This window comes from Salmo salar, chromosome ssa27 (assembly GCF_905237065.1).
Source record: "Salmo salar chromosome ssa27, Ssal_v3.1, whole genome shotgun sequence".
NCBI classification, from domain to species: Eukaryota; Metazoa; Chordata; class Actinopteri; order Salmoniformes; family Salmonidae; genus Salmo; species Salmo salar.
Window position 1 is genome coordinate 38,110,642 of NC_059468.1, and position 24,182 is coordinate 38,134,823.

The 24,182-nt window shown below is 46.0% G+C and overlaps 1 protein-coding gene across 6 annotated transcripts; it reads left to right on the forward strand.

Annotated features, from left to right (window-relative positions):
- Window positions 1–211: 211 nt before the first annotated feature.
- On the forward strand, window positions 212–22,298 carry atat1 (alpha tubulin acetyltransferase 1). 6 transcript variants are annotated; one of them, XM_045709731.1, is made up of 13 exons: window positions 212–822; window positions 1,262–1,322; window positions 1,400–1,491; window positions 2,084–2,141; window positions 4,217–4,330; window positions 6,527–6,628; window positions 8,010–8,055; window positions 8,949–8,994; window positions 11,363–11,437; window positions 12,757–12,976; window positions 19,387–19,490; window positions 20,193–20,263; window positions 21,434–22,298. In XM_045709731.1, exons 1-13 carry the CDS (start codon window positions 731–733, stop codon window positions 21,502–21,504), a joined length of 1,152 nt encoding a protein of 383 aa, XP_045565687.1. In that variant the 5' UTR covers window positions 212–730; the 3' UTR covers window positions 21,505–22,298. The 6 variants fall into 6 exon arrangements, 5 of the variants coding, with proteins under 5 accessions (XP_045565687.1, XP_045565686.1, XP_045565690.1 ...); XR_006762452.1 differs by lacking the exon at window positions 20,193–20,263 and having other exon boundaries at window positions 213–822; window positions 21,434–21,803; window positions 21,849–22,298; XM_045709730.1 differs by lacking the exon at window positions 20,193–20,263 and having other exon boundaries at window positions 213–822.
- The last annotated feature ends 1,884 nt before the right edge of the window (window positions 22,299–24,182 follow it).

The window sequence follows — 24,182 nt, forward strand, 5'->3', positions numbered from 1 at the left end:
TTGTATTCAGCATTTCACTGTAAGGTCTTCTACACCTGTTGTATTCGGTGCACGAGACAAATCAACTTTGATTTGATTTGATTAGAACAATAGCAGTCTTCTTTCTTGCAGAGATCACTGACGACAGAGATGGAGGACAGGTTGCGCGCATTAAAGGGCACTGGGCGCGTTCATGAGCCTCCTTTGCGCGTTCATGAGCCTCCTTGGCGCGTTCATGAGCCTCCTTAGCTCTCCTAGCAACCAAATCGAACTGTACAGCGAGAGACCGGACCCGGTTCACCGTAGGGCAATGTATATATGCACAGATTATACTTCAGGCTCATTGTGGCTGTTTTACACGAGCTGATAAGATGTACAATATTGGCATTTATAAAGTTTTTATTTTATGTCATTGTTTATGTACTTGAGTTTTTGTAATTTTGAAAGTTTAGTAGGCTACGCTTTCATAAACGGCCGTGTTTTTGTTGTTCTGTTAGGTTTACCGGGGAGTGACAACTCCACAAAGATAGTACCTTTTCATACTGTAGCTAGTTACTGTTGCTCATTGATAACATAGTTAAGTGACTGTAAAATCAGTACAGGGACGAGGTTGCTAGCTAGCTTTGCTAACAGTGCTATTGTTTAGCAGAAATCTCTAGCTGGCTAGCCTAGCTGCACGTTAGCGAGCAATACATCACACATGCTGGACCACTGATTTTTATACTACGGGAGCCGACTTTCCATAAGGAATATGGAAACCACTGTTGATGTAAACCACATTTTCCCTGAAAGGATTACAGTTTTGGATCAAAACCTAATTGCAGTTACAAAATCGCTGGGAAGGTAACGTTATTCTATTCGTTTTCTGCAGCCAGAACAGCTTTTCATTAGGAACATTCACCGATAATCGAAGTTAAGTTTACGGTCTCTGGTTACGTGATGTCCATTTACAACATGATTGCGGAGAGTTTCTGTGTATTGACAGTCATTCAATCCCTTCCTCGGTTTGCAAATGCAAAGTGACACTTGTTATTTAAAACTGACAGAAAAAAAAGTCTATATGTAACATTATATTCTTAAGTGTTGACTATTTTGGATAGAAGATCACTGAGCAGTTTGAAACACTAGCCTACCTCATTTGACCAATACATGAATAGGCCTAAAATACACACAAGATCAATAGATATTTTGCTGTTAGTGTGACATGAATCAAACCTCCCATCTCCTCTTCACCTTTCTCCTCTTTTTTTATTTTATTTTGTTATTTTATTCTTTAATGTAGGTCAGATCCTCAATCTCTAATTGCAGCATTAATTGATGAACTTGGAAGAGCCTCAGCCAAGGTGTGTGCGTGTGCGCTATAGCCTATATTTGTGTTGCCGTAGGCCCTAGTTTCATTCACTGTATTGTCTTTCCCCAGGCCCAATACTTGACAGCCCCAATCACAAGTGCATCAAAGCTGCAGACCAACAAGCACCATCTCTACCTGCTGAAAGACAGAGAAAGCAATGGGTACACCTAACTACCTACCTACCTATCAATCAATCAATCATCATAGAACATGCACGCACAGCTCCTGGTTTCTATCCTTTTTTCTAGAACACAGAAATAGTATTACTAGAACGGGAAAAGCCTCTTAACTCCTCACTCCCCATCACAGATTAGATTAGAACATGTAATCCTCTACTATTGAGGACAGAATGAGACACAAGAACATGCATGCACATCAACCCTCTCTTTGGAAGTCCTTTAAGAATGAATGTTTGTTCATCATAGAGTAGCAAAAACTTTTCAAGGCCACCTTGACATGTCCACTACTGTCACATCTCCTTTCCTTCTTTCCTTATTTCCTTCTTTCCTTCTTTCCTTTCTTGTTGCTGTAATGAGTTGTGAGGTCACAAAGGAGGCAGAGTGTTAGTGGATTGACAAGTTAAGAAACGGTGTGGTGCTGAAAGCAACACTATACCAGTTCTGGTTTCTCTCAGTGGAATTCACTCAAATGGAAAACTAGGTTAATCATTTTGTGATTTCAACCCTCCTCTTGCTTCCAATGTAGCAGCTTGACTGTCTCACGCCCTTCTCTCGCTTTCTCCCACACACACAGAGGAATGGGACTTGCAGTGGGGTTTCTGAAGGTTGGCTATAAGAAGTTATTTCTGCTTGTGAGTCCCACTTTCTTTACTTGTGTTTTCCCCACAATGTATTTGATGCAACATATGCGAAAGTTTGTTCCTATTAATGCAAAAGTGTGTTCCCTGTTTGCAACATTTCAGTAGTAAAAGGAGGTTTCAGCTCATTCAAATGTAGGGCTGTGACGGTCATGGAATTGTGGATGACGGGAATTGGCCAGCCAAATGGCCTTGTTCACCGTGATGACCAGTATAGCACATTTTTTCGTCTCCGCTCCTGACTGCATGTGCTGCCATATACACTGAACAAAAATATAAACACAACGTGTAAAGTGTTTGTCCCATCTTTCATGAGCTGAACAAAAAAAATACCAGAAATGTTTTTTTTTACGCACAGAAAGCTTATTTCTCTCAAATGTTGTGCACAGATTTGTTTATATCCCTGTTAGTGAGCATTTCTGAGGAAGTGCTGAGGATTATTTCTGTCTGTAATAAAGCCGTTTTGTTGGGAAGAACTCATTCTGATTGGCTGGGCCTGGCTCCCCAGTGGGTGGGCCTATGCCCTCCCAGGCCCACCCATGGCTGCACCTCTGCCCAGTCATGTAAAATCCATAGATTAGGGCCTCATGAATTTATTTCAATTGACTGATTTCCTTAAATGTAGTGTAACTCAGTAAAATCTTTGAAATTGTTGCATGTTGCATTTTTATATATTTGTTTGGTATAAATAGAATGAATAGAACTGGCGTCTCCATTCAAGTCATTGCTGGTATAGTGGGTGGACTGGAGGCAATTGGCAGTGTACCCATCGGAGTAAACCAGAGAATAAACACGATTGTTGAGAGAATTTCAGCTAACTACTAAGATATAGCATAACTGCTTAACATTTACATTTTAGTCATTTAGCAGACGCTCTTATCAAGAGTGACTTACAGTAGTGAATGCATACATTTCATACATTTTTTTCCCTCGTACTGGTCCCCCGTGGGAATCGAACCCACAACCCTAGCGTTGCAAACACCATGCTCTACCAACTGAGCCACACGGGACCACGCTTAACTGTCGTCCTTTTCATTTAGATGTTATAGAAACTGATTTTCCCGACCGCCAGTCACGTTTTCAATGCTAATCCTGTAGAATCCAGCAATGGCACTGGTCCCATGAATTGGTTTATTTTTAAACGCTTCCACATGGGGAATTATTTATTTACTTCCCATCTTTAACCTAGCCATAGGTGTGATAAAGATGTCAATGGAAATCGACCAAAACAATGGAAACGATCCTCAATCTGTTCATTGCCCCCCCCCAGCAAAATTAGGCTATTGTTTATACAGTATGTGTATTTCACACTATGTTGAGGTTAAAATCGGAGTATAATGCTTGTATGGATGTCAACCCCAATACGTGTCCATGTCATCGTCACCAATTAACTGCATAACAGTTAAAAACGACTATGACTATCACCACTGAGTTCTGTACGCTAGCTATGCTATCAGTTTATACGAACAGGAGTTAGCATTTAGCAGTAACTGATTCTAAACATGAAAAAGGGGCAACTTCTAAATGTTATGCAATGAAAACAGCCAGATATTTACACAAATCCAGATTTTAGTAACCACATTATGTGCCTGTTACACAACATCAATCATGACGGATTTGACAAATATCCACTTTGTTAGATCAGATTTGTTGAATGCCAATCCGCCATCTTTCTTTTATCCTCAGTGGTCAGCGTTACATTGACCTCTTTACCAATTTGAGTTTACCAGTCACATTACCAGGGTTAGAGGTTCCAAGCATGTTCTATTCATTATATTTCTATGTGTGTTGCTGCTGCATTGTTACCATTCAGTCAGCTGTTTGTTTGACAATAAAACAACAACAAACATATATATTTTATTTATTTTTAAAAGGTTATGGCGGTTATATTATTTTCACGATGGTCTTCATCCATAACCGTCAGTTTACATGGTTATACGGGAACTGTGCCAGCCCTATTCAAATGTACTAGTTTCCCTCACTATGATTACTCGTAATTGCTCTTGAGGGGATTAATCAAGTTGAATTAAATTGAATTGAGAATTGAATGTATTGTAATGTCTCCCTAGGACCAGCGAGGGGCGCATGTTGAGACAGAGCCTCTGTGTGTCTTGGATTTCTTTGTGACAGAGCACCTTCAGAGGCACGGCTACGGACTGGAGCTGTTTAACTTCATGCTGCAGGTGAGACAGAGACCAAGCCTTTACCTGGGTCCAATGCAGGGCTGGGGTTTACCTGGGACGGGTGCAGGGCTGGGGTTTACCTGGGACGGGTGCAGGGTTGGGGTTTAACTGGGACCGGTGCAGGGCTGGGGTTTACCTGGGACGGGTGCAGGGTTGGGGTTTACCTGGGACAGGTGCAGGGTTGGGGTTTACCTGGGACGGGTGCAGGGCTGGGGTTTACCTGGGACGGGTGCAGGGCTGGGGTTTACCTGGGACGGGTGCAGGGCTGGGGTTTACCTGGGACGGGTGCAGGGCTGGGGTTTACCTGGGACGGGTGCAGGGTTGGGGTTTACCTGGGACGGGTGCAGGGTTGGGGTTTACCTGGGACGGGTGCAGGGCTGGGGTTTACCTGGGACCGGTGCAGGGCTGGGGTTTAACTGGGACGGGTGCAGGGCTGGGGTTTACCTGGGACGGGTGCAGGGTTGGGGTTTACCTGGGACCGGTGCAGGGTTGGGGTTTACCTGGGACAGGTGCAGGGCTGGGGTTTACCTGGGACGGGTGCAGGGCTGGGGTTTACCTGGGACGGGTGCAGGGCTGGGGTTTACCTGGGACCGGTGCAGGGTTGGGGTTTACCTGGGACGGGTGCAGGGCTGGGGTTTACCTGGGACGGGTGCAGGGCTGGGGTTTACCTGGGACCAGTGCAGGGTTGGGGTTTACCTGGGACAGGTGCAGGGCTGGGGTTTACCTGGGACGGGTGCAGGGCTGGGGTTTACCTGGGTCCAGTGCAGGTGTGGGGTTTACCTGGGACAGGTGCAGGGCTGGGGTTTACCTGGGTCCAGTGCAGGGTTGGGGTTTACCTGGGTCCGGTGCAGGGTTGGGGTTTACCTGGGTCCGGTGCAGGGTTGGGGTTTACCTGGGTCCAGTGCAGGGTTGGGGTTTACCTGGGACGGGTGCAGGGCTGGGGTTTACCTGGGACGGGTGCAGGGCTGGGGTTTACCTGGGCCGTGCTGGTTTACCTGGGACAGGTGCAGGGCTGGGGTTTACCTGGGACGGGTGCAGGGCTGGGGTTTACCTGGGACGGGTGCAGGGCTGGGGTTTACCTGGGACAGGTGCAGGGCTGGGGTTTACCTGGGACGGGTGCAGGGCTGGGGTTTACCCAAATCTAGGGATTTCACATGACTGGGAATACAGATATGTATCTGTTGGTCACAGAAGGTAGAGGCGTTGATCAGAAAACCAGTCAGTATGTAGTGTGATCACTATTTGTCTCATGCAGCATGACACATCTCCTTCGCATAGAGTTGATCAGGCTGTTGATTGTGGTCTGGAATGTTGTCCCACTTCAATGGGTGTGTGAAGTTCCTGGATATTGGCGGGAACTGGAACATGCTGTCGTACATGTTTTCAGCTTCCAGGAATCGTGTACAGATCTTTCTCAGTCCGCATGCCAATTGCACGCCCCCTCAAAACTTGAGACATGGCATTGTGTTGTGTAACAAAAATGCACATTTTAAAGTGTCTTTTGTCCTCAGCACAAGGTACACCTGTGTAATGATCATGCTGTTTAATCAGCTTCTGGATATGCAACACCTGTCAGGTGGATGGATTATATTGGCAGAGGACAAAGGCTCACTAACAGGGATATTAACAAATTTGTGCACAAAGTTTGAGAGAAATAAGCTTTTTTTGTGAGTATGGAACATTTCTGGAATGTTTTATTCCAACTCATGAAACATGGGACCAACACTTTATATGTTGCGTTTATATTTTTGTTAAGTGTATTTTGATTAAAAAAAAAAAAATCAAATCACTTCCTGAATTGAGTGACTTCAATTAGAATTGACAGCAACCCTGGACAGAAGGAATGACCACTATAGCCTGGTTACAGGAAGCAAAGGGAAGCAAACGTGAATGGACCTACCTGAATTTGTCCTATAAGAAACTCTCCTTTTCATTGCAAAACAAACATTTTTAGCGAAACGTTTTGTTACGGTTTGCACTAATGAATACACCTCAGTTCTCACCATTGTTGAGTACATTATTCCTGATTTTTGACCAGGAATGTGATGGTGGATGAGGCAGAGTCGTTGGACTAGAAATGACATTGTTAGAAATTACAGGGTGTTGCCAAGAGGGTGTTCTTCAAATGTCTGTTTGCTTGTTGAGACGTGTTTAAATTGCTATGTTTGACCTCCATCTCTTCCCCTCCATGTTCAGCACAAAAAGGTGGAGCCAGTGCTGATGGCTTACGACAGGCCCTCCCCTAAGTTCCTCTCTTTTCTGGAGAAGCATTACTGTCTGAAAAACAGTGTACCTCAGGTATGATTTGATGGCGGTCTCTCCTGTGATTGTGCCACCAGTGCTTTGTGTTCTTCAACGCTGTATCTTCACTCTGGTAAATTATTTTACAGGCCTGACAGTACAGCCTAAGATAATGCAAATAGATATGAACATTTCAGAAACTAACTGTTTCAGACTGAGATAAGACAGGAGGTGAAGGGGGTATTGGCTTAATATAGAAAATACTTAAGAGAGGCTGGGCCCTACGGACTAGCTCTCTCATCAGCCTGGGTCCTACGGTTAATGATTCTGGTAAACAGACTAGCTCTCTCATCAGCCTGGGCCTTACGGACTAGCTCTCTCATCAGCCTGGGTCCTACGGTTAATGATTCTGGTAAACAGACTAGCTCTCTCATCAGCCTGGGTCCTACGGTTAATGATTCTGGTAAACAGACTAGCTCTCTCATCAGCCTGGGCCCTACGGACTAGCTCTCTCATCAGCCTGGGCCCTACAGACTAGCTCTCTCATCAGCCTGGGTCCTACGGACTAGCTCTCTCATCAGCCTGGGCCCTACAGACTAGCTCTCTCATCAGCCTGGGTCCTACGGTTAATGATTCTGGTAAACAGACTAGCTCTCTCATCAGCCTGGGTCCTACGGACTAGCTCTCTCATCAGCCTGGGCCCTACAGACTAGCTCTCTCATCAGCCTGGGTCCTACGGTTAATGATTCTGGTAAACAGACTAGCTCTCTCATCAGCCTGGGCCTTACGGTTAATGATTCTGGTAAACAGACTAGCTCTCTCATCAGCCTGGGCCCTACGGACTAGCTCTCTCATCAGCCTGGGCCTTACGGTTAATGATTCTGGTAAACAGACTAGCTACATGACCTGGATGTCATTATCATGGGCGCGGTCATCTATCATCTATCTGGGGCGGATTATTAATTATTAATGTTTCTCAGTTTCCTCTCTCCCCTTCTCTCTCCCTTTCCCTGTCCACTTATCTCCCTTTCTCTCTCCCCTCTCCCCTTCTCTCTCCCTTTCTCTCTCCCCTCTCTCTCCCTTTCCCTGTCCACTCGTCTCTCCTCCCCTTCTCTCTCCCTTTCCCTGTCCACTCGTCTCTCCTCCCCTTCTCTCTCCCTTTCCCTGTCCACTCGTCTCTCCTCCCCTTCTCTCTCCCTTTCCCTGTCCACTCGTCTCCCCTTCTCTCTCCCCTCTCCCCTTCTCTCTCCCTTTCCCTGTCCACTCGTCTCTCCTCCCCTTCTCTCTCCCTTTCCCTGTCCACTCGTCTCCCCTTCTCTCTCCCTTTCCCTGTCCACTCGTCTCTCCTCCCCTTCTCTCTCCCTTTCCCTGTCCACTCGTCTCTCCTCCCCTTCTCTCTCCCTTTCCCTGTCCACTCGTCTCTCCTCCCCTTCTTTAGGTCAATAACTTTGTGGTGTTTGATGGTTTCTTCACTAACAGATCAGGTAATATTCCATCTCTGTGCCAGGCTATGTCTTCATTCATTCTGTGTTACTTTGGATGAGTAGTGTTGTGCAACTGGCTGCTTCCCAGATGGCTCCCTTTCCCCTAATGTAGTTCACTACTGTTGATCAGAGCCGTATGAGTCCTGGTTAACAGTAGTACACTAAGTAGGGACTAGAGTGTCAGTTGGGACGTATCCAGTTGCACAACACTACTCATCCAAAATAACATCACTACTGTGGTGTAGTCAGTGTTGGCTTCCTGCCTGTGGTGGTGTGGTGGCTGGTAATAGGAGCAGGGTTTGTGCTAGTGTGGGCGTCCACACCCTCACAGGTGTCTGCTTGTGTCACGCCTAATACAGACTGGGCTGTCTCTCTGTATCCTTGCTAAAACAGACACACTCTAATGTTTGCAGCTGTTTAAAAAAAAAAATAAGCTAGATGTTACATCATCCTGTCAATGCATGTATTTGGCCTTAAACCACTCAAAGGTGTCGCAATAAAAACCCAAATCTGTAGCGGCCATCTTAGTTGTGTTAAAACTGTCTGTGGAGGCACATTGCCAAGACTTGCATGTAGCAGACATATCGTACACTGTGTTCAGTCTCCAGAAGCGTGTCTGTCTGCACGCCGTAGTATGAGATAAGCTACAGTGCTACTTTTCTCAAGTGATATATTGTAATTTTTATTTGATTTATTTTTTTACATTTTTGTTAAATGAACAAAAGTAGGCTACAACAACAAAAAATCCCCATATGCTCCCTCCAGTATATTGGACATTATTGGAGAGTCACTAACCCTGTAAAATGCTGTTCTGTGAAGTGCCCAACTTCAGAGTTTACTTGTTCTTATTACATTTTTCCATACGCCGGTTTTGTTTCACCAAACTTTCCCAGGCTCGCCTCCCTCTCCTCTGCCGGATCAGAGAACATACGGCTTTTTGTAAGAAACTCTCTATCTCTATTACTCTTCCTCTTTCCTCGCATCCACTCTCCGCTTTCTTTCTCGTTTAGCTGCTCTATCCCTTCATTGAAGTCAGGGCCCTCTCTCTCTCGCTCTCCTCTCTCTCTCTCTCTCTCTCTCTCTCTCTCTCTCTCTCTCTCGTCTCTCTCTCCTGTCTCTCACTCTCTCGTCTCTCTCTCCTGTCTCTCACTCTCTCCTGTCTCTCTCTCTCTCTCTCTCTCTCTCTCTCTCGTCTCTCTCTCTCTCTCGTCTCTCTCTCTCTCTCTCTCTCTCTCTCCTGTCTCTCTTTCTCTCTCTCTCTCCTGTCTCTCTGTCTCTCTCTCTCTCCTGTCTCTCTGTCTCTCCTGTCTCTCTCTCTCTCTCCCGCTCTCTCTCTTCTGTCTCTGTCTGTGTGTTTGCTTGCTTTTCTCTATCACTACCCTGCTTCTCTCCCAGCTGGGTCCATAGATATATAGATCATATACTGGAGCTAGTCTCCCAGGTACCAGGCTGCTAGATACCTTACCCCTAACAATGTCCCTGGCTGCCTTCCCCACACCGCTGATAATAATAGACCTGTTTGTAGTCCTACCCACTTACCAGAGTCATATACACACATACAGTGCCTTGCAGAAGTATTCACCCCCTTGGCATTTTTCATATTTTGTTGCATTACAACCTGTAATTTAAATTGATTTTTTATTTGGATTTCATGTAATGGACATTCACAAAATAGTCAAAATTGGTGAAGTGAAATAAAAAAAATAACTTGTTTCAAAAAATTCAAAAAGATTAAAAACGTAAAAGTGGTGTGTGCATATGTATTCACCCCCTTTCCTATGAAGCCCCTAAATAAGATCTGGTTCAACCAATTACCTTCAGAAGTCACATAATGAGTTAGATTGCACGCAGGTGGACTTTATTTAAGTGTCACATGATCTGTCACATGATATATATATATATATACAGTTGAAGTCAGAAGTTTACATACACCTTAGCCAAATACGTTTAAACTCGGCTTTTCACAATTCCTGACATTTAATCCTAGTAAAAAATACCTGTCTTTGGTCAGTTAGGATCACCACTTTTATTTTAAGAATGTGAAATGTCTGAATAATTGTAGAGACAGTGAGCCCCATGCCTCACGGTCCATTTGGAAGACCCATTTGCGACCAAGCTTTAACTTCCTGACTGATGTCTTGAGATGTTGCTTCAATATATCCACATAATTTTCCTTCTTCGTGATGCCATCTATTTTGTGAAGTGCACCAGTCCCTCCTGCAGCAAAGCACCGCCACAACATGCTGCCACCCCCAAGCTTCACGGTTGGGATGGTGTTCTTCAGCTAGCAAGCATCCCCCTTTTTCCTCCAAACATGACGATGGTCATTATGGCCAAACAGTTCTATTTTTGTTTCATCAGACCAGAGGACATTTCTCCAAAAAGTACGATCTTTGTCCCCATGTGCAGTTGCAAACCGTAGTCTGGCTTTTTTATGGCGATTTTGGAGCAGTGGCTTCTTCCTTGCTGAGCGGCCTTTCAGGTTATGTCGATGTAGGACTCGTTTTTACTGTGGATATAGATACTTTTGTACCTGTTTCCTCCAGCATCTTCACAAGCTCCTTTGCTGTTGTTCTGGGATTGATTTGCACTTTTCGTACCAAAGTACGTTCACCTCTAGGAGACAGAACGCGTCTCCTTCCTGAGCGGTATGACGGCTGCGTGGTCCCATGGTGTTTAAACTGGCTTACTATTGTTTGTACAGATGAACGTGGTACCTTCAGGTGTTTGGAAATTGTTCCCAAGGTTGAACCAGACTTGTGGAGGTCTACAATATATTTTCTGAGGTCTTGGCTGATTTCTTTTGATTTTCCTATGATGTCAAGCAAAGAGGCACTGAGTTTGAAGGTAGGCCTTGAACAAGGCAGTTAACCCACCGTTCCTAGGCCGTCATTGAAAATAAGAATGTGTTCTTAACTGACTTGCCTAGTTAAATAAAGGTCTAAAAAAAATTGGAACTTATTTATTTTTTGTATTTTCTTTTAATTGGCCAAATCGGCGTCTAAAACTACCGATTTCAGATTGTTATGAAAACTTGAAATCGGCCCTAATTAATCGGCCATGCCGATTAATCGGCCGACCTCTAGTATGAAGGTTAGACGGCATGTTTAGGTCCTCTCACGTTGTACCCAGGCCTGCCATAGGCCTGCCATTGGGTTGCCATAGGCCTGTCGTAGGGCTGCCATAGGCCTGCCATTGGGTTGCCATAGGGTTAACATAGGCCTGCCATTGGGTTGCCATAGGGTTGCCGTAGGCCTGCCATAGGGATAATGTTTTCCCCCCGTGCTGACTGTGTCCTCTTCCACAGCGGCCCACTTGAGAAAGGTTCCCCCCAAAAAGCTGGACGGAGAGATCAAGCCCAACTCACTAACACAGAGACGGGGTGAGCCACCGTTTAAACTTGGACAGAACACGTGGAGGATAACTCCTAATGGGCCAGTTTCCCGGACCCAGATTAAGGCTAGTCCTGGATTAAACACGTTTAATTGAGATTCTTAGCCCAGGACTAGGATTAATCTGTCCGGGAAACCAGCCCAGTACAGCTGGAATACGTCAGATTTACATCATTTAGTTGTACTAGAAAGCCCAGTCAAGACATTGTATGACAGCTCGATGACGATACATCATATTGTCCCTGGGACTAAACATTGTTTAGGAATATTTCCCCACTTCATTGTAAACAGAGTGCAGTAGGACAGTTGTCATTCGGCTGTGTTTGTGTGGCCTCTATGACAGGCCTATCTATTCTGCCCTCGTTACTGTAGGTCAGTTTAGTCTGAAAGACACTGAGCCATTCACTAGGATAAGCATTCAGGAGCAGCTTGGTGAACATTAGGACGTTGAAAAATGTAACATAGAACCTCTGTGTCCAGTCTAGTCAAATGTAACATAGAACCTCTGTGTCCAGTCTAGTCAAATGTAACATAGAACCTCTGTGTCCAGTCTAAAATGTAACATAGAACCTCTGTGTCCAGTCTAGTCAAATGTAACATAGAACCTCTGTGTCCAGTCTAGTCAAATGTAACATAGAACCTCTGTGTCCAGTCTAGTCAAATGTAACATAGAACCTCTGTGTCCAGTCTAGTCAAATGTAACATAGAACCTCTGTGTCCAGTCTAGTCAAATGTAACATAGAACCCGTGTCCAGTCTAGTCAAATGTAACATAGAACCTCTGTGTCCAGTCTAGTCAAACTTAACATAGAACCTCTGTGTCCAGTCTATTCAAATGTAACATAGAACTTCTGTGTCCAGCCTGTATTAGATTCAGAGTAATACAGTGATACTCTATTTGACAGTCATCTCTATGTCTCCCCCTCTACCCTCCTCTCCTCTCCCTCGTGGTATTGTCTCCTCCCTCTCCTCTCCCTGGTGGTATTGTCTCCTCCCCTCTCCTCTCCCTCGTGGTATTGTCTCCCCCCTCTCCTCTCCCTTGTGGTATTGTCTCTCCTCTCCCTCGTGGTATTGTCTCCCCCCTCTCCTCTCCCTCGTGGTATTGTCTCTCCCCTCTCCTCTCCCTCGTGGTATTGTCTCCTCCCCTCTCCTCTCCCTTGTGGTATTGTCTCCTCCCCTCTCCTCTCCCTCGTGGTATTGTCTCCTCCCTCTCCTCTCCCTCGTGGTATTGTCTCCTCCCCTCTCCTCTCCCTCGTGGTATTGTCTCCTCCCCTCTCCTCTCCCTCGTGGTATTATCTCCCCCCCTCCAGCTGTGCGAGAGGAGCAGAGGGCTCTTCTCTGGCCTTTGTGTTGCCCCGCGGCTCCTCCCTTCTCTCCTCCGTTGTCGGTATCCTCCCCGTGCTCCCCAAGCAGGGCCCGCCAGTGCCCCAACCCGGCCCTGGCCCCAGCAGCTGCCCCTGGGGGCTACAGGGGCCCGGCCCCCAACCCCCCACTCATCGACAGCCTCGACTACAGGGTAAAACGCACCAGGTATGTTATTCCTGAAAAACTGTCAAAACTAAATGCCCAGGTTTTATAGGAGGGATCTCGGTTGGAGTGGTCCCTGACTCCCAGAATCAGGAGGGACTAAGTCATTTTGGAGGTTTTGTGGGAGAGTGTGTACAGCACAGCCTTAAATCTGAGGGCCTGTCTGTATCTCTGCTAGGTTTGGAAGGCTTGGCCTGAGGGACACAGCATTCTCAGGGCCTGTCTGTATCTCTGCCAGGTTTGGAAGGCTTGGCCCAAGGGGCACAGCATTCTGAGGGCCTGTCTGTATCTCTGCCAGGTTTGGAAGGCTTGGCCTGAGGGGAACAGCATTCTGAGGGCCTGTCTGTATCTCTGCCAGGTTTGGAAGGCTTGGCCCAAGGGGCACAGCATTCTGAGGGCCTGTCTGTATCTCTGCCAGGTTTGGAAGGCTTGGCCTGAGGGACACAGCATTCTGAGGGCCTGTCTGTATCTCTGCCAGGTTTGGAAGGCTTGGCCCGAGGGGAACAGCATTCTGAGGGCCTGTCTGTATCTCTGCCAGGTTTGGAAGGCTTGGCCCAAGGGGCACAGCATTCTGAGGGCCTGTCTGTATCTCTGCCAGGTTTGGAAGGCTTGGCCTGAGGGAACACAGCATTCTGAGGGCCTGTCTGTATCTCTGCCAGGTTTGGAAGGCTTGGCCTGAGGGACACAGCATTCTGAGGGCCTGTCTGTATCTCTGCCAGGTTTGGAAGGCTTGGCCTGAGGGACACAGCATTCTGAGGGCCTGTCTGTATCTCTGCCAGGTTTGGAAGGCTTGGCCTGAGGGGACACAGCATTCTGAGGGCCTGTCTGTATCTCTGCCAGGTTTGGAAGGCTTGGCCCAAGGGGCACAGCATTCTGAGGGCCTGTCTGTATCTCTGCCAGGTTTGGAAGGCTTGGCCTGAGGGACACAGCATTCTGAGGGCCTGTCTGTATCTCTGCCAGGTTTGGAAGGCTTGGCCTGAGGGACACAGCATTCTCAGGGCCTGTCTGTATCTCTGCCAGGTTTGGAAGGCTTGGCCTGAGGGGACACAGCATTCTTCTCATTTAAGAGTATTGTTCATACAAAGAGGTACCCTCAGGGCACCAAATGCCACACTATTCACTTTGAAGTGCACTACTTTGACCAGGGTCCATCGGGCTCTGGTCAAAAGTAGTGCACTATAGGGAATAGGGTGCCATTTGGGAGTGTACACAGCTCCTGGGTAAAGTGCTTTATCTCTGATTCCAAGCGTCCTTCTCTTTCTTTCTGTCTTTCTTTCTTCTGTCTGTCTTTCTTTCTTTCTTTCTTTCTTTCTGTCTCGTCGTTTTGTCTGTCTGTCTTTCTGTCTGTCTGTCTTTCTTTCTTTCTTTCTTTCTTTCTTTCTGTCTTTCTTTTCTCCCCCCTCCCCGCTAAATGTCCTGTGTGACCAGCACTGCTCTCTTTGTGACCTCTCTTTCTAAATACTGTTCTCTCTCTTCCTTCTCTACTGTCTGTGTGTATTGGAAACCCCCACCCACCCCCTTTTTATCCAATTTGACCACTCAAATGCAATCATCCAATCCTCCTCCTTGCTCACATCCATTTCATCCTCTCTCTGCCTCCCCTACATCCTGAAATGAGGACAGTTCCCACCACTGTTTTCTTCTTTAAAGGAAAGGCAGTGGTTTTTAGCCTGTTAGATAGCTCATGGTTACATCCCAGTTCTCCACCCTGCTCTCTAAGTGTGCACTGGCACACTTCCCGTCATGGATTTAACGGTGAGGGAATGAACGCCACGGGGTCTGCCCTAGGTGAACCAGGTTAGTGTTCATTGTATTGGTTTTGGAACTGGGCCTGCCCTAGGTGAACCAGGTTAGTGTTCATTGTATTGGTTTTGGAACTGGGCCTGCCCTAGGTGAACCAGGTTAGTGTTCATTGTATTGGTTTTGGAACTGGGCCTGGCCTAGGTGAACCAGGTTAGTGTTCATTGTATTGGTTTTGGAACTGGGCCTGGCCTAGGTGAACCAGGTTAGTGTTCATTGTATTGGTTTTGGAACTGGGCCTGCCCTAGGTGAACCAGGTTAGTGTTCATTGTATTGGTTTTGGAACTGGGCCTGGCCTAGGTGAACCAGGTTAGTGTTCATTGTATTGGTTTTGGAACTGGGCCTGGCCTAGGTGAACCAGGTTAGTGTTCATTGTATTGGTTTTGGAACTGGGCCTGGCCTAGGTGAACCAGGTTAGTGTTCATTGTATTGGTTTTGGAACTGGGCCTGGCCTAGGTGAACCAGGTTAGTGTTCATTGTATTGGTTTTGGAACTGGGCCTGCCCTAGGTGAACCAGGTTAGTGTTCATTGTATTGGTTTTGGAACTGGGCCTGCCCTAGGTGAACCAGGTTAGTGTTCATTGTATTGGTTTTGGAACTGGGCCTGGCCTAGGTGAACCAGGTTAGTGTTCATTGTATTGGTTTTGGAACTGGGCCTGCCCTAGGTGAACCAGGTTAGTGTTCATTGTATTGGTTTTGGAACTGGGCCTGCCCTAGGTGAACCAGGTTAGTGTTCATTGTATTGGTTTTGGAACTGGGCCTGCCCTAGGTGAACCAGGTTAGTGTTCATTGTATTGGTTTTGGAACTGGGCCTGCCCTAGGTGAACCAGGTTAGTGTTCATTGTATTGGTTTTGGAACTGGGCCTGGCCTAGGTGAACCAGGTTAGTGTTCATTGTATTGGTTTTGGAACTGGGCCTGCCCTAGGTGAACCAGGTTAGTGTTCATTGTATTGGTTTTGGAACTGGGCCTGCCCTAGGTGAACCAGGTTAGTGTTCATTGTATTGGTTTTGGAACTGGGCCTGGCCTAGGTGAACCAGGTTAGTGTTCATTGTATTGGTTTTGGAACTGGGCCTGGCCTAGGTGAACCAGGTTAGTGTTCATTGTATTGGTTTTGGAACTGGGGCCTGCCTCTCGGTGGTGAGCCAGTCAAATCAAATGTATTGGTCACATCTGCTGAAAGTGTAGACTTTATCGTGAAATGCCAACTTATTTACCCTTTCCCAACAATGCAGACTTAAAAAGTACCAAACATTTTGTAAATAGTAACATAATAATGAGGCTATATAACAAGGAGTAATGGCAGCGAGTCAATGTGCAGGGGTACGAGGTAGTTGAGGTAACATGTAGGTTGGGGTAAAAGTGACTAGGCAAACAGGATAAATAGAGTAGCAGCAGCATATGTAATGAGTGTTGTGTGTTGGAGTGTCAGTGTAGTATTTGTGAGTGTGGGTACGGTCCAGTGAGTGTGGGTACGGTCCAGTGAGTGTGGGTACGGTCCAGTGAGTGTGGGTACGGTCCAGTGAGTGTGGGTACGGTCCAGTGAGTGTGGGTACGGTCCTGTGAGTGTCAGTGTAGTATTTGTGAGTGTGGGTACGGTCCAGTGAGTGTGGGTACGGTCCAGTGAGTGTGGGTACGGTCCAGTGAGTGTGGGTACGGTCCAGTGAGTGTGGGTATGGTCCTGTGAGTGTCAGTGTAGTATTTGTGAGTGTGGGTACGGTCCAGTGAGTGTGGGTACGGTCCAGTGAGTGTGGGTACGGTCCAGTGAGTGTGGGTACGGTCCAGTGAGTGTGGGTACGGTCCAGTGAGTGTGGGTACGGTCCAGTGAGTGTGGGTACGGTCCTGTGAGTGTGGGTACGGTCCTGTGAGTGTGGGTACGGTCCAGTGAGTGTGGGTACGGTCCAGTGAGTGTGAGTGTAGTATTTGTGAGTGTGGGTACGGTCCAGTGAGTGTGGGTACGGTCCAGTGAGTGTGGGTACGGTCCAGTGAGTGTGGGTACGGTCCAGTGAGTGTGGGTACGGTCCAGTGAGTGTGGGTACGGTCCAGTGAGTGTCAGTGTAGTATTTGTGAGTGTGGGTGCGGTCCAGTGAGTGTGGGTACGGTCCAGTGAGTGTGGGTACGGTCCAGTGAGTGTGGGTACGGTCCAGTGAGTGCGGGTACGGTCCAGTGAGTGCGGGTACGGTCCAGTGAGTGTCAGTGTAGTATTTGTGAGTGTGGGTGTGGTCCAGTGAGTGTGGGTACGGTCCAGTGAGTGTGGGTACGGTCCAGTGAGTGTGGGTACGGTCCAGTGAGTGTCAGTGTAGTATTTGTGAGTGTGGGTACGGTCCAGTGAGTGTGCCTCGTTTTGGCAGATGGCGAAGCCGTCTCAAAACGAAGTGATGTAGGTGAGGCTCGTGCAGTAATGAGTTAGATTCTGTGTTTTCACATGCAAAAACAAAATGATCGCTTATGATTAAAAAAAAAATTAAAACGTATATTTTATGGAAAATAGCTTTTGTATGTTTCTGGATGATGTACCATGCTACCTTGTTGACAACATGACCGAGCAGCGCAGACTACTGTTCGACTGGAGAAAGGCGCTCCTCCCTCACTGCTTTTTGCCCGTTCAAGTCACAGGCCATAGACTGGTGCACTTAATCAAACTCCCTCAATGGTGGAGGCCATAGACTGGTGCACTTAATCAAACTCCCTCAATGGTGGAGGCCATAGACTGGTGCACTTAATCAAACTCCCTCAATGGTGGAGGCCATAGACTGGTGCACTTAATCAAACTCCCTCAATGGTGGAGGCCATAGACTGGTGCACTTAATCAAACTCCCTGAATGGTGGAGGCCATAGACTGGTGCACTTAATCAAACTCCCTGAATGGTGGAGGCCATAGACTGGTGCACTTAATCAAACTCCCTGAATGGTGGAGGCCATAGACTGGTGCACTTAATCAAACTCCCTGAATGGTGGAGGCCATAGACTGGTGCACTTAATCAAACTCCCTGAATGGTGGAGGCCATAGACTGGTGCACTTAATCAAACTCCCTGAATGGTGGAGGCCATAGACTGGTGCACTTAATCAAACTCCCTGAATGGTGGAGGCCATAGACTGGTGCACTTAATCAAACTCCCTGAATGGTGGAGGCCATAGACTGGTGCACTTAATCAAACTCCCTGAATGGTGGAGGCCATAGACTGGTGCACTTAATCAAACTCCCTGAATGGTGGAGGCCATAGACTGGTGCACTTAATCAAACTCCCTGAATGGTGGAGGCCATAGACTGGTGCACTTAATCAAACTCCCTGAATGGTGGAGGCCATAGACTGGTGCACTTAATCAAACTCCCTGAATGGTGGAGGCCATAGACTGGTGCACTTAATCAAACTCCCTGAATGGTGGAGGCCATAGACTGGTGCACTTAATCAAACTCCCTGAATGGTGGGAACTTCCCCACGCCCAATGTTTAAACCAATCCAAGGCTTTTGGATCCGTGACGGGAAGTGTTTAAGTGTACACTTAGGGAGCAGGGTGTGGACAATCAGGAGGCAACCTAGCTGTCCTCTCCGTCTGTCAAGGCCAGGGAGTTTAGTATTATATCAATGATTCATTTACTATGAAACGGAGAAGAACAAAACAGAACAAACATGGCTCTCTATGTCGGTTAGAGCTTGTTCAACCTTTCCTAGTGTGCTGGTCGTCCCATTGAGGAAATTTTATTAAGCTGCCTGTAACTTTTACCTGACGTTTCCTAGAAGAAAGCATTAAAACAATCTCCATCAAAACTGGACAAGTGAGATTGCTTTCTGTTCCGTTGGTAACCCCGTTTAGAGCTTATTTTGACCAATAGTTTTACCTTTTTAACTACAATGTTCTTTCATAGGTACTCTCATTAAGTGTATGAGGTCACTGAAATAATATTTGGATGACTTTTGGAAGCATATTCATTCATGTTTATTTACATGAAGTTCGCAATAATGTTGTTTTTTTAAAACACTTTTCACTTTGTCACAACAACATGACGCGTCAACAAGAAACAATGCTTAGAATTTTATAATGAGCCAGAGAAGGCTTTTTATACTGAGCCAGAGAAGGCTTTTTCATAATCCCCTACTTCAGTGGTTCTTAAACTTGGGGTTGGGACCCCATGTGGGTTCCCCTGAAATTTGAAATGGTGTCCCCTGAGAAAATCTGTAATCTTAGGAAAAACTTTGGCCCTACTTGTAAAAACCCCTGCCCTACTTGTACAATTCTCACATTAGTCTTCAGGTCTTTCTATTGGCGTTGCCTTCACTTCATATCACAATGTCTTTTTGTTTTCAGTTATTGTTTGTATGATTTGTCAAGCATTCAGTTTTGCCATTGTTTGCTAATTCTGTTTTAATTTAGTGTTTCTTTTCTGTTGAATTCTCTTGCGGTTTACTTCACTTTTTTTTCCTTTTGCACACACTTGTCTTTTTCCCCTTTCTGTACTTTCCTACGTTCTGTCTCCATCGCTCCCTATTCATGTTTCCCTCCCTCTTTCTTCCACTATCTCTTGTTTTCTCTGTCCTGCTCTTGTTTGTCCTCCATCTCCCATTCCCTTGCTCTTCCTATCCTCTCTACCTTCCCTGCTCCATCGCCGTGGTAGCCAACAAGGCCTAGTTGCCAGGGGAAACCTCTACAGTCGCTACATCAACACCCGGGGCTTTGGGCTGTTGTTGGAGACCCAGCAGAACACCTTCAAACTGCCAGGTAACCAGATCTGATTGGCTACGGGACATGTGTAGTACACCGTAACAACACACCACTAAGGACTATGGTGAATGCACCAATTTGTAAGTCGCTCTGGATAAGAGCGTCTGCTAAATGAATTAAATGTAAATGTAAATGGATGTCTCCCAAATGGCACCCTGTTCGCTATAGGGCACTACTTTAGACCAATCAATCAAATTTATTTATAAAGCCCTTTTTTACATCAGCTGATGTCTCAAAGGGCTGTACGGAAACCCAGCCTAAAACCCCAAACAGTAAGCAATGCAGATGTAGAAGCACGGTGGCTAGGAAAAACTCCCTAGAAAGGCCAAAACCTAGGAAGAAACCTAGAGAGGAACCAGGCTATGAGGGGTGGCTAGGAAAAACTCCCTAGAAAGGCCAGAACCTAGGAAGAAACCTAGAGAGGAACCAGGCTATGAGGGGTGGCTAGGAAAAACTCCCTAGAAAGGCCGGAACCTAGGAAGAAACCTAGAGAGGAACCAGGCTCTGAGACCAGAGCCCTATGGGCCTTTTTGAGCATATTCCCTATTTAGTGCACTACTTTAGACCAGGCCATGGTTAAAAGTAGTGCACTACATAGGGAATAGGGTACCCATTTAGTACGTAGACCAGTGTGCCCAGGAATGTACTGTGTTGTCTTGTGACTGACCTCTGACCTGTTAGTGCTGTGTACCTCCTCAGGTTTGACACCAGTATTGAGAGAGAGAGACTGACACAGGGGGGCAGACAGACCCACTGGGACACACAGACAGGTTTGCCAAGATGTCATTTCCCCTCACATAGACATACTCTGGATATATCTGACAGACTGTACATAGTCATACTCTGGATATATCTGACAGACTGTACATAGACATACTCTGGATATATCTGACAGACTGTACATAGACATACTCTGGATATATCTGACAGACTGTACATAGACATACTCTGGATATATCTGACAGACTGTACATAGACATACTCTGGATATATCTGACAGACTGTATATAGACATACTCTGGATATACCTGACAGACTGTACATAGACATACTCTGGATATATCTGACAGACTGTACATAGACATACTCTGGATATATCTGACAGACTGTACATAGACATACTCTGGATATACCTGACAGACTGTACATAGACATACTCTGGATATATCTGACAGACTGTACATAGACATACTCTGGATATATCTGACAGACTGTACATAGACATACTCTGGATATACCTGACAGACTGTATATAGACATACTCTGGATATACCTGACAGACTGTACATAGACATACTCTGGATATATCTGACAGACTGTACATAGACATACTCTGGATATATCTGACAGACTGTACATAGACATACTCTGGATATACCTGACAGACTGTATATAGACATACTCTGTATATATCTGACAGACTGTACATAGACATACTCTGGATATATCTGACAGACTGTACGTAGACATACTCTGGATATATCTGACAGACTGTATATAGACATACTCTGGATATATCTGACAGACTGTACATAGACATACTCTGGATATATCTGACAGACTGTAAATAGACATACTCTGGATATATCTGACAGACTGTACGTAGACATACTCTGGATATATCTGACAGACTGTACATAGACATACTCTGGATATATCTAACAGACTGTACGTAGACATACTCTGGATATACCTGACAGACTGTATATCTAAAATTCATGTAGGGGATTGGAAAGGCATTGAATAGTAGGTGGCTACAATTGAAAGCAAGAAAAATAAGCTTGAATTACAGTGGATTTGTGTTTCGACTGAACTACATTTCCTTCTCTGCAGCACACAAACGAGTTCTCTTCTTTCTTCACATTCTCCATTTCTCTCTCACTCATCCCCTTATCTTACCTCTCATCATATGCCACCTCTCTCCATCCCTCCTTGTCCAGGTCCCAGTCCAGGTCCCTCCCACCTCTGTCCCTATCCAGGAAGGAGTCGCTCTGCTCCCAGACCACCATGATGGCCACCAGAGAACCAGACAGACAGGCTGAGATGGAGACCAGGGTGCTGGAGAAGGGGCTCCGGATGAGGGGAGGGGGAGAGAAAGGAGGTGGGCCCCTGAAGGTGGTTGAGAAGGGGCCATCGGAAACTGAGAAGGACAAGGGGAGAGGAGGGTGGTCGTGGACGGTGGGAGAGAGCTGCTGTAACACAGCTCAGTGGGTCAGGCAGAAGCAGGAATATAGGAACACCAGACCCTGGTGACCCACATGGAAGACAGACGGACTGACAAGAAGCAGGAGACAGAAGACTGACGGATAGATAAGAGGCAGGAGATGGAAGACAGACTTACTGACTGACGGATAGATAAGAGGCAGGAGATGGAAGACTGACTTACTGACTGACGGATAGATAAGAGGCAGGAGATGGAAGACAGACTTACTGACTGACGGATAGATAAGAGGCAGGAGATGGAAGACTGACTTACTGACTGACGGATAGATAAGAGGCAGGAGATGGAAGACTGACTTACTGACTGACGGATAGATAAGAGGCAGGAGATGGAAGACTGACTTACTGACTGACGGATAGATAAGAGGCAGGAGATGGAAGACAGACTTACTGACTGACGGATAGATAAGAGGCAGGAGATGGAAGACAGACTTACTGACTGACGGATAGATAAGAGGCAGGAGAGGAGAAAGAGACTGACTGACTGATTTAATAGAGATTTAAAGAAATGGACTGTGAGCTAGAGGAGAGATAGAAGGGAAGACAGCCAAAGATGGATACGGACAATGAGTATATATATATATATATAAAAATATATATATATATGTGAGAGAGGGAGAGAGAGAGAGAGAGAGAGAGAGAGAGAGGGGGAGAGAGAGGAGCCAATCCTCACCCACTTCCCTTCATCCCTCTCACCTGATCACTGATAAGTGGTGCTATGTTTGCTAGACAGAAAAAGTGAGGGCTTTGGTTGGAATGCAACAATGGTCAGCCAGATGACACAGGATATGTTCCAAATGGCAGCCTATTCCCTATGGGACCTGGTCAAAAGTAGTGCACTACGTAGGGAATAGGGTGCCATTTGGGGCGTAAACACAGTCTGAGGGTGTAAAACGGTGGGTTACAGTACAATGAACAGAATGTAGCAGTGAATACTGAATACTAGTCAGTAGGTTGATGATGGTAATGAGAACCACAGTTTTAGAGACCTACTAAATCTGTCATATGTACCAGCAGCTATTCACTTGAAGCAAAAGGCAATGGAGTTGACATTATTTTATGCACATTGTATTTATTTTCTTGTCTTTTTTTTTTTTTTTTATCTCAAGGAAAGTTTTATACTATGAATGTTAAGATGTTTTCTATGTAGAAATAAATGGCCTACAGTGATCACAGAAATACTTGTCCCTAATGTTTTTGGAATAGCATTACTTGTTATGTCTGTGTTATTTACCGATTTATTGATAATAGATTACATTTGATTACCTTAATGTTGATATAGTGCTATGTGTTTCTCTCATGTCCCCTCTACACCCTTGTACCTCCTGCACTGCTCTCTACTGGCTAAATCCGGTACTGCAGTATCACTAGTAGTCAACAGGCAGTCAGTACAAGACAGAGTTGTGTTCATTCGGCACCAAAACTGAAGACAATTTAGTTAAATGGGGTGGAACAACTTGGATTTGTCCAATAAGAAATTGACATTTTTGTTTTGTTTCAAAACGTTTTGCTATAGTGTGCCCTAATGAACACAACCCTGCTTCCCCACACACACAGATATCATCCCCAAAACATTGGTGTCCTGATTACATGTTAAACATTCACTACTAATGCCGCGTTTACTTTTAGTTGGAACTAGGAAAATCTGACATTTCCGACTTGCTAACTGGTTGTAGTTATACACGTGCCGTATTCAACCAGTTAGCAAGTCGGACATTTCAGAGTTTCCTAGTTTCGTCTCGCACGTGAATGCGACATTAGTACCATCAAGCTACATCGGAAGCCCCACCTATACTGAACTAAAATATTAACACAACATGTAAAGTGTTGGTCCCATGTTTCATGAGCTGAAATAAAAGATCACAGAAAAGTACCATACACACAACAAGCTGATTTCTCTCATATTTTCTACACAAATTTGTTTACATCCCTGTTAGTGAGCCTATCTACTATGCCAAGATAATCCATCCACCTGACAGGTGTGGCATATCAACAAGCTGATTAAATGGCATGATCATTACACAGGTGCACCTTGCGCTGGGGACAATAAAAGCCAATTCTAAAATGTGCAGTTTTGCCACACAACACAATGCCACAGATGTCTAAAGTTTTGAGGGGGCGTGCAATTGGCATGCTGACTTCAGGAATGTCCACCAGAGCTGTTGCCAGAGAATTGAATGGAATATCTCTACCATAAGCAGCTTCCAATATCGTTTTAGAGAATTTGGCAGTACGTCCAACCGCAGACCAAATGTAACCACGCCAGCCCAGGATCTCCACATCCGGCTTCTTCCCTTGCGGGATCGTCTGAGGCCAGCCACCCGGACAGCTGATGAAACTGAGTATTTCTCTCTGTAATAAAGCCCTTTTGTGGGGGAAAATGTATTCTGATTGGTTGGGCCTGGCTCCCAAGTCGATGGGTCTATGCCCACCCATGGCCCGCACCCCTGCCAGTCACGTGAAATCCAT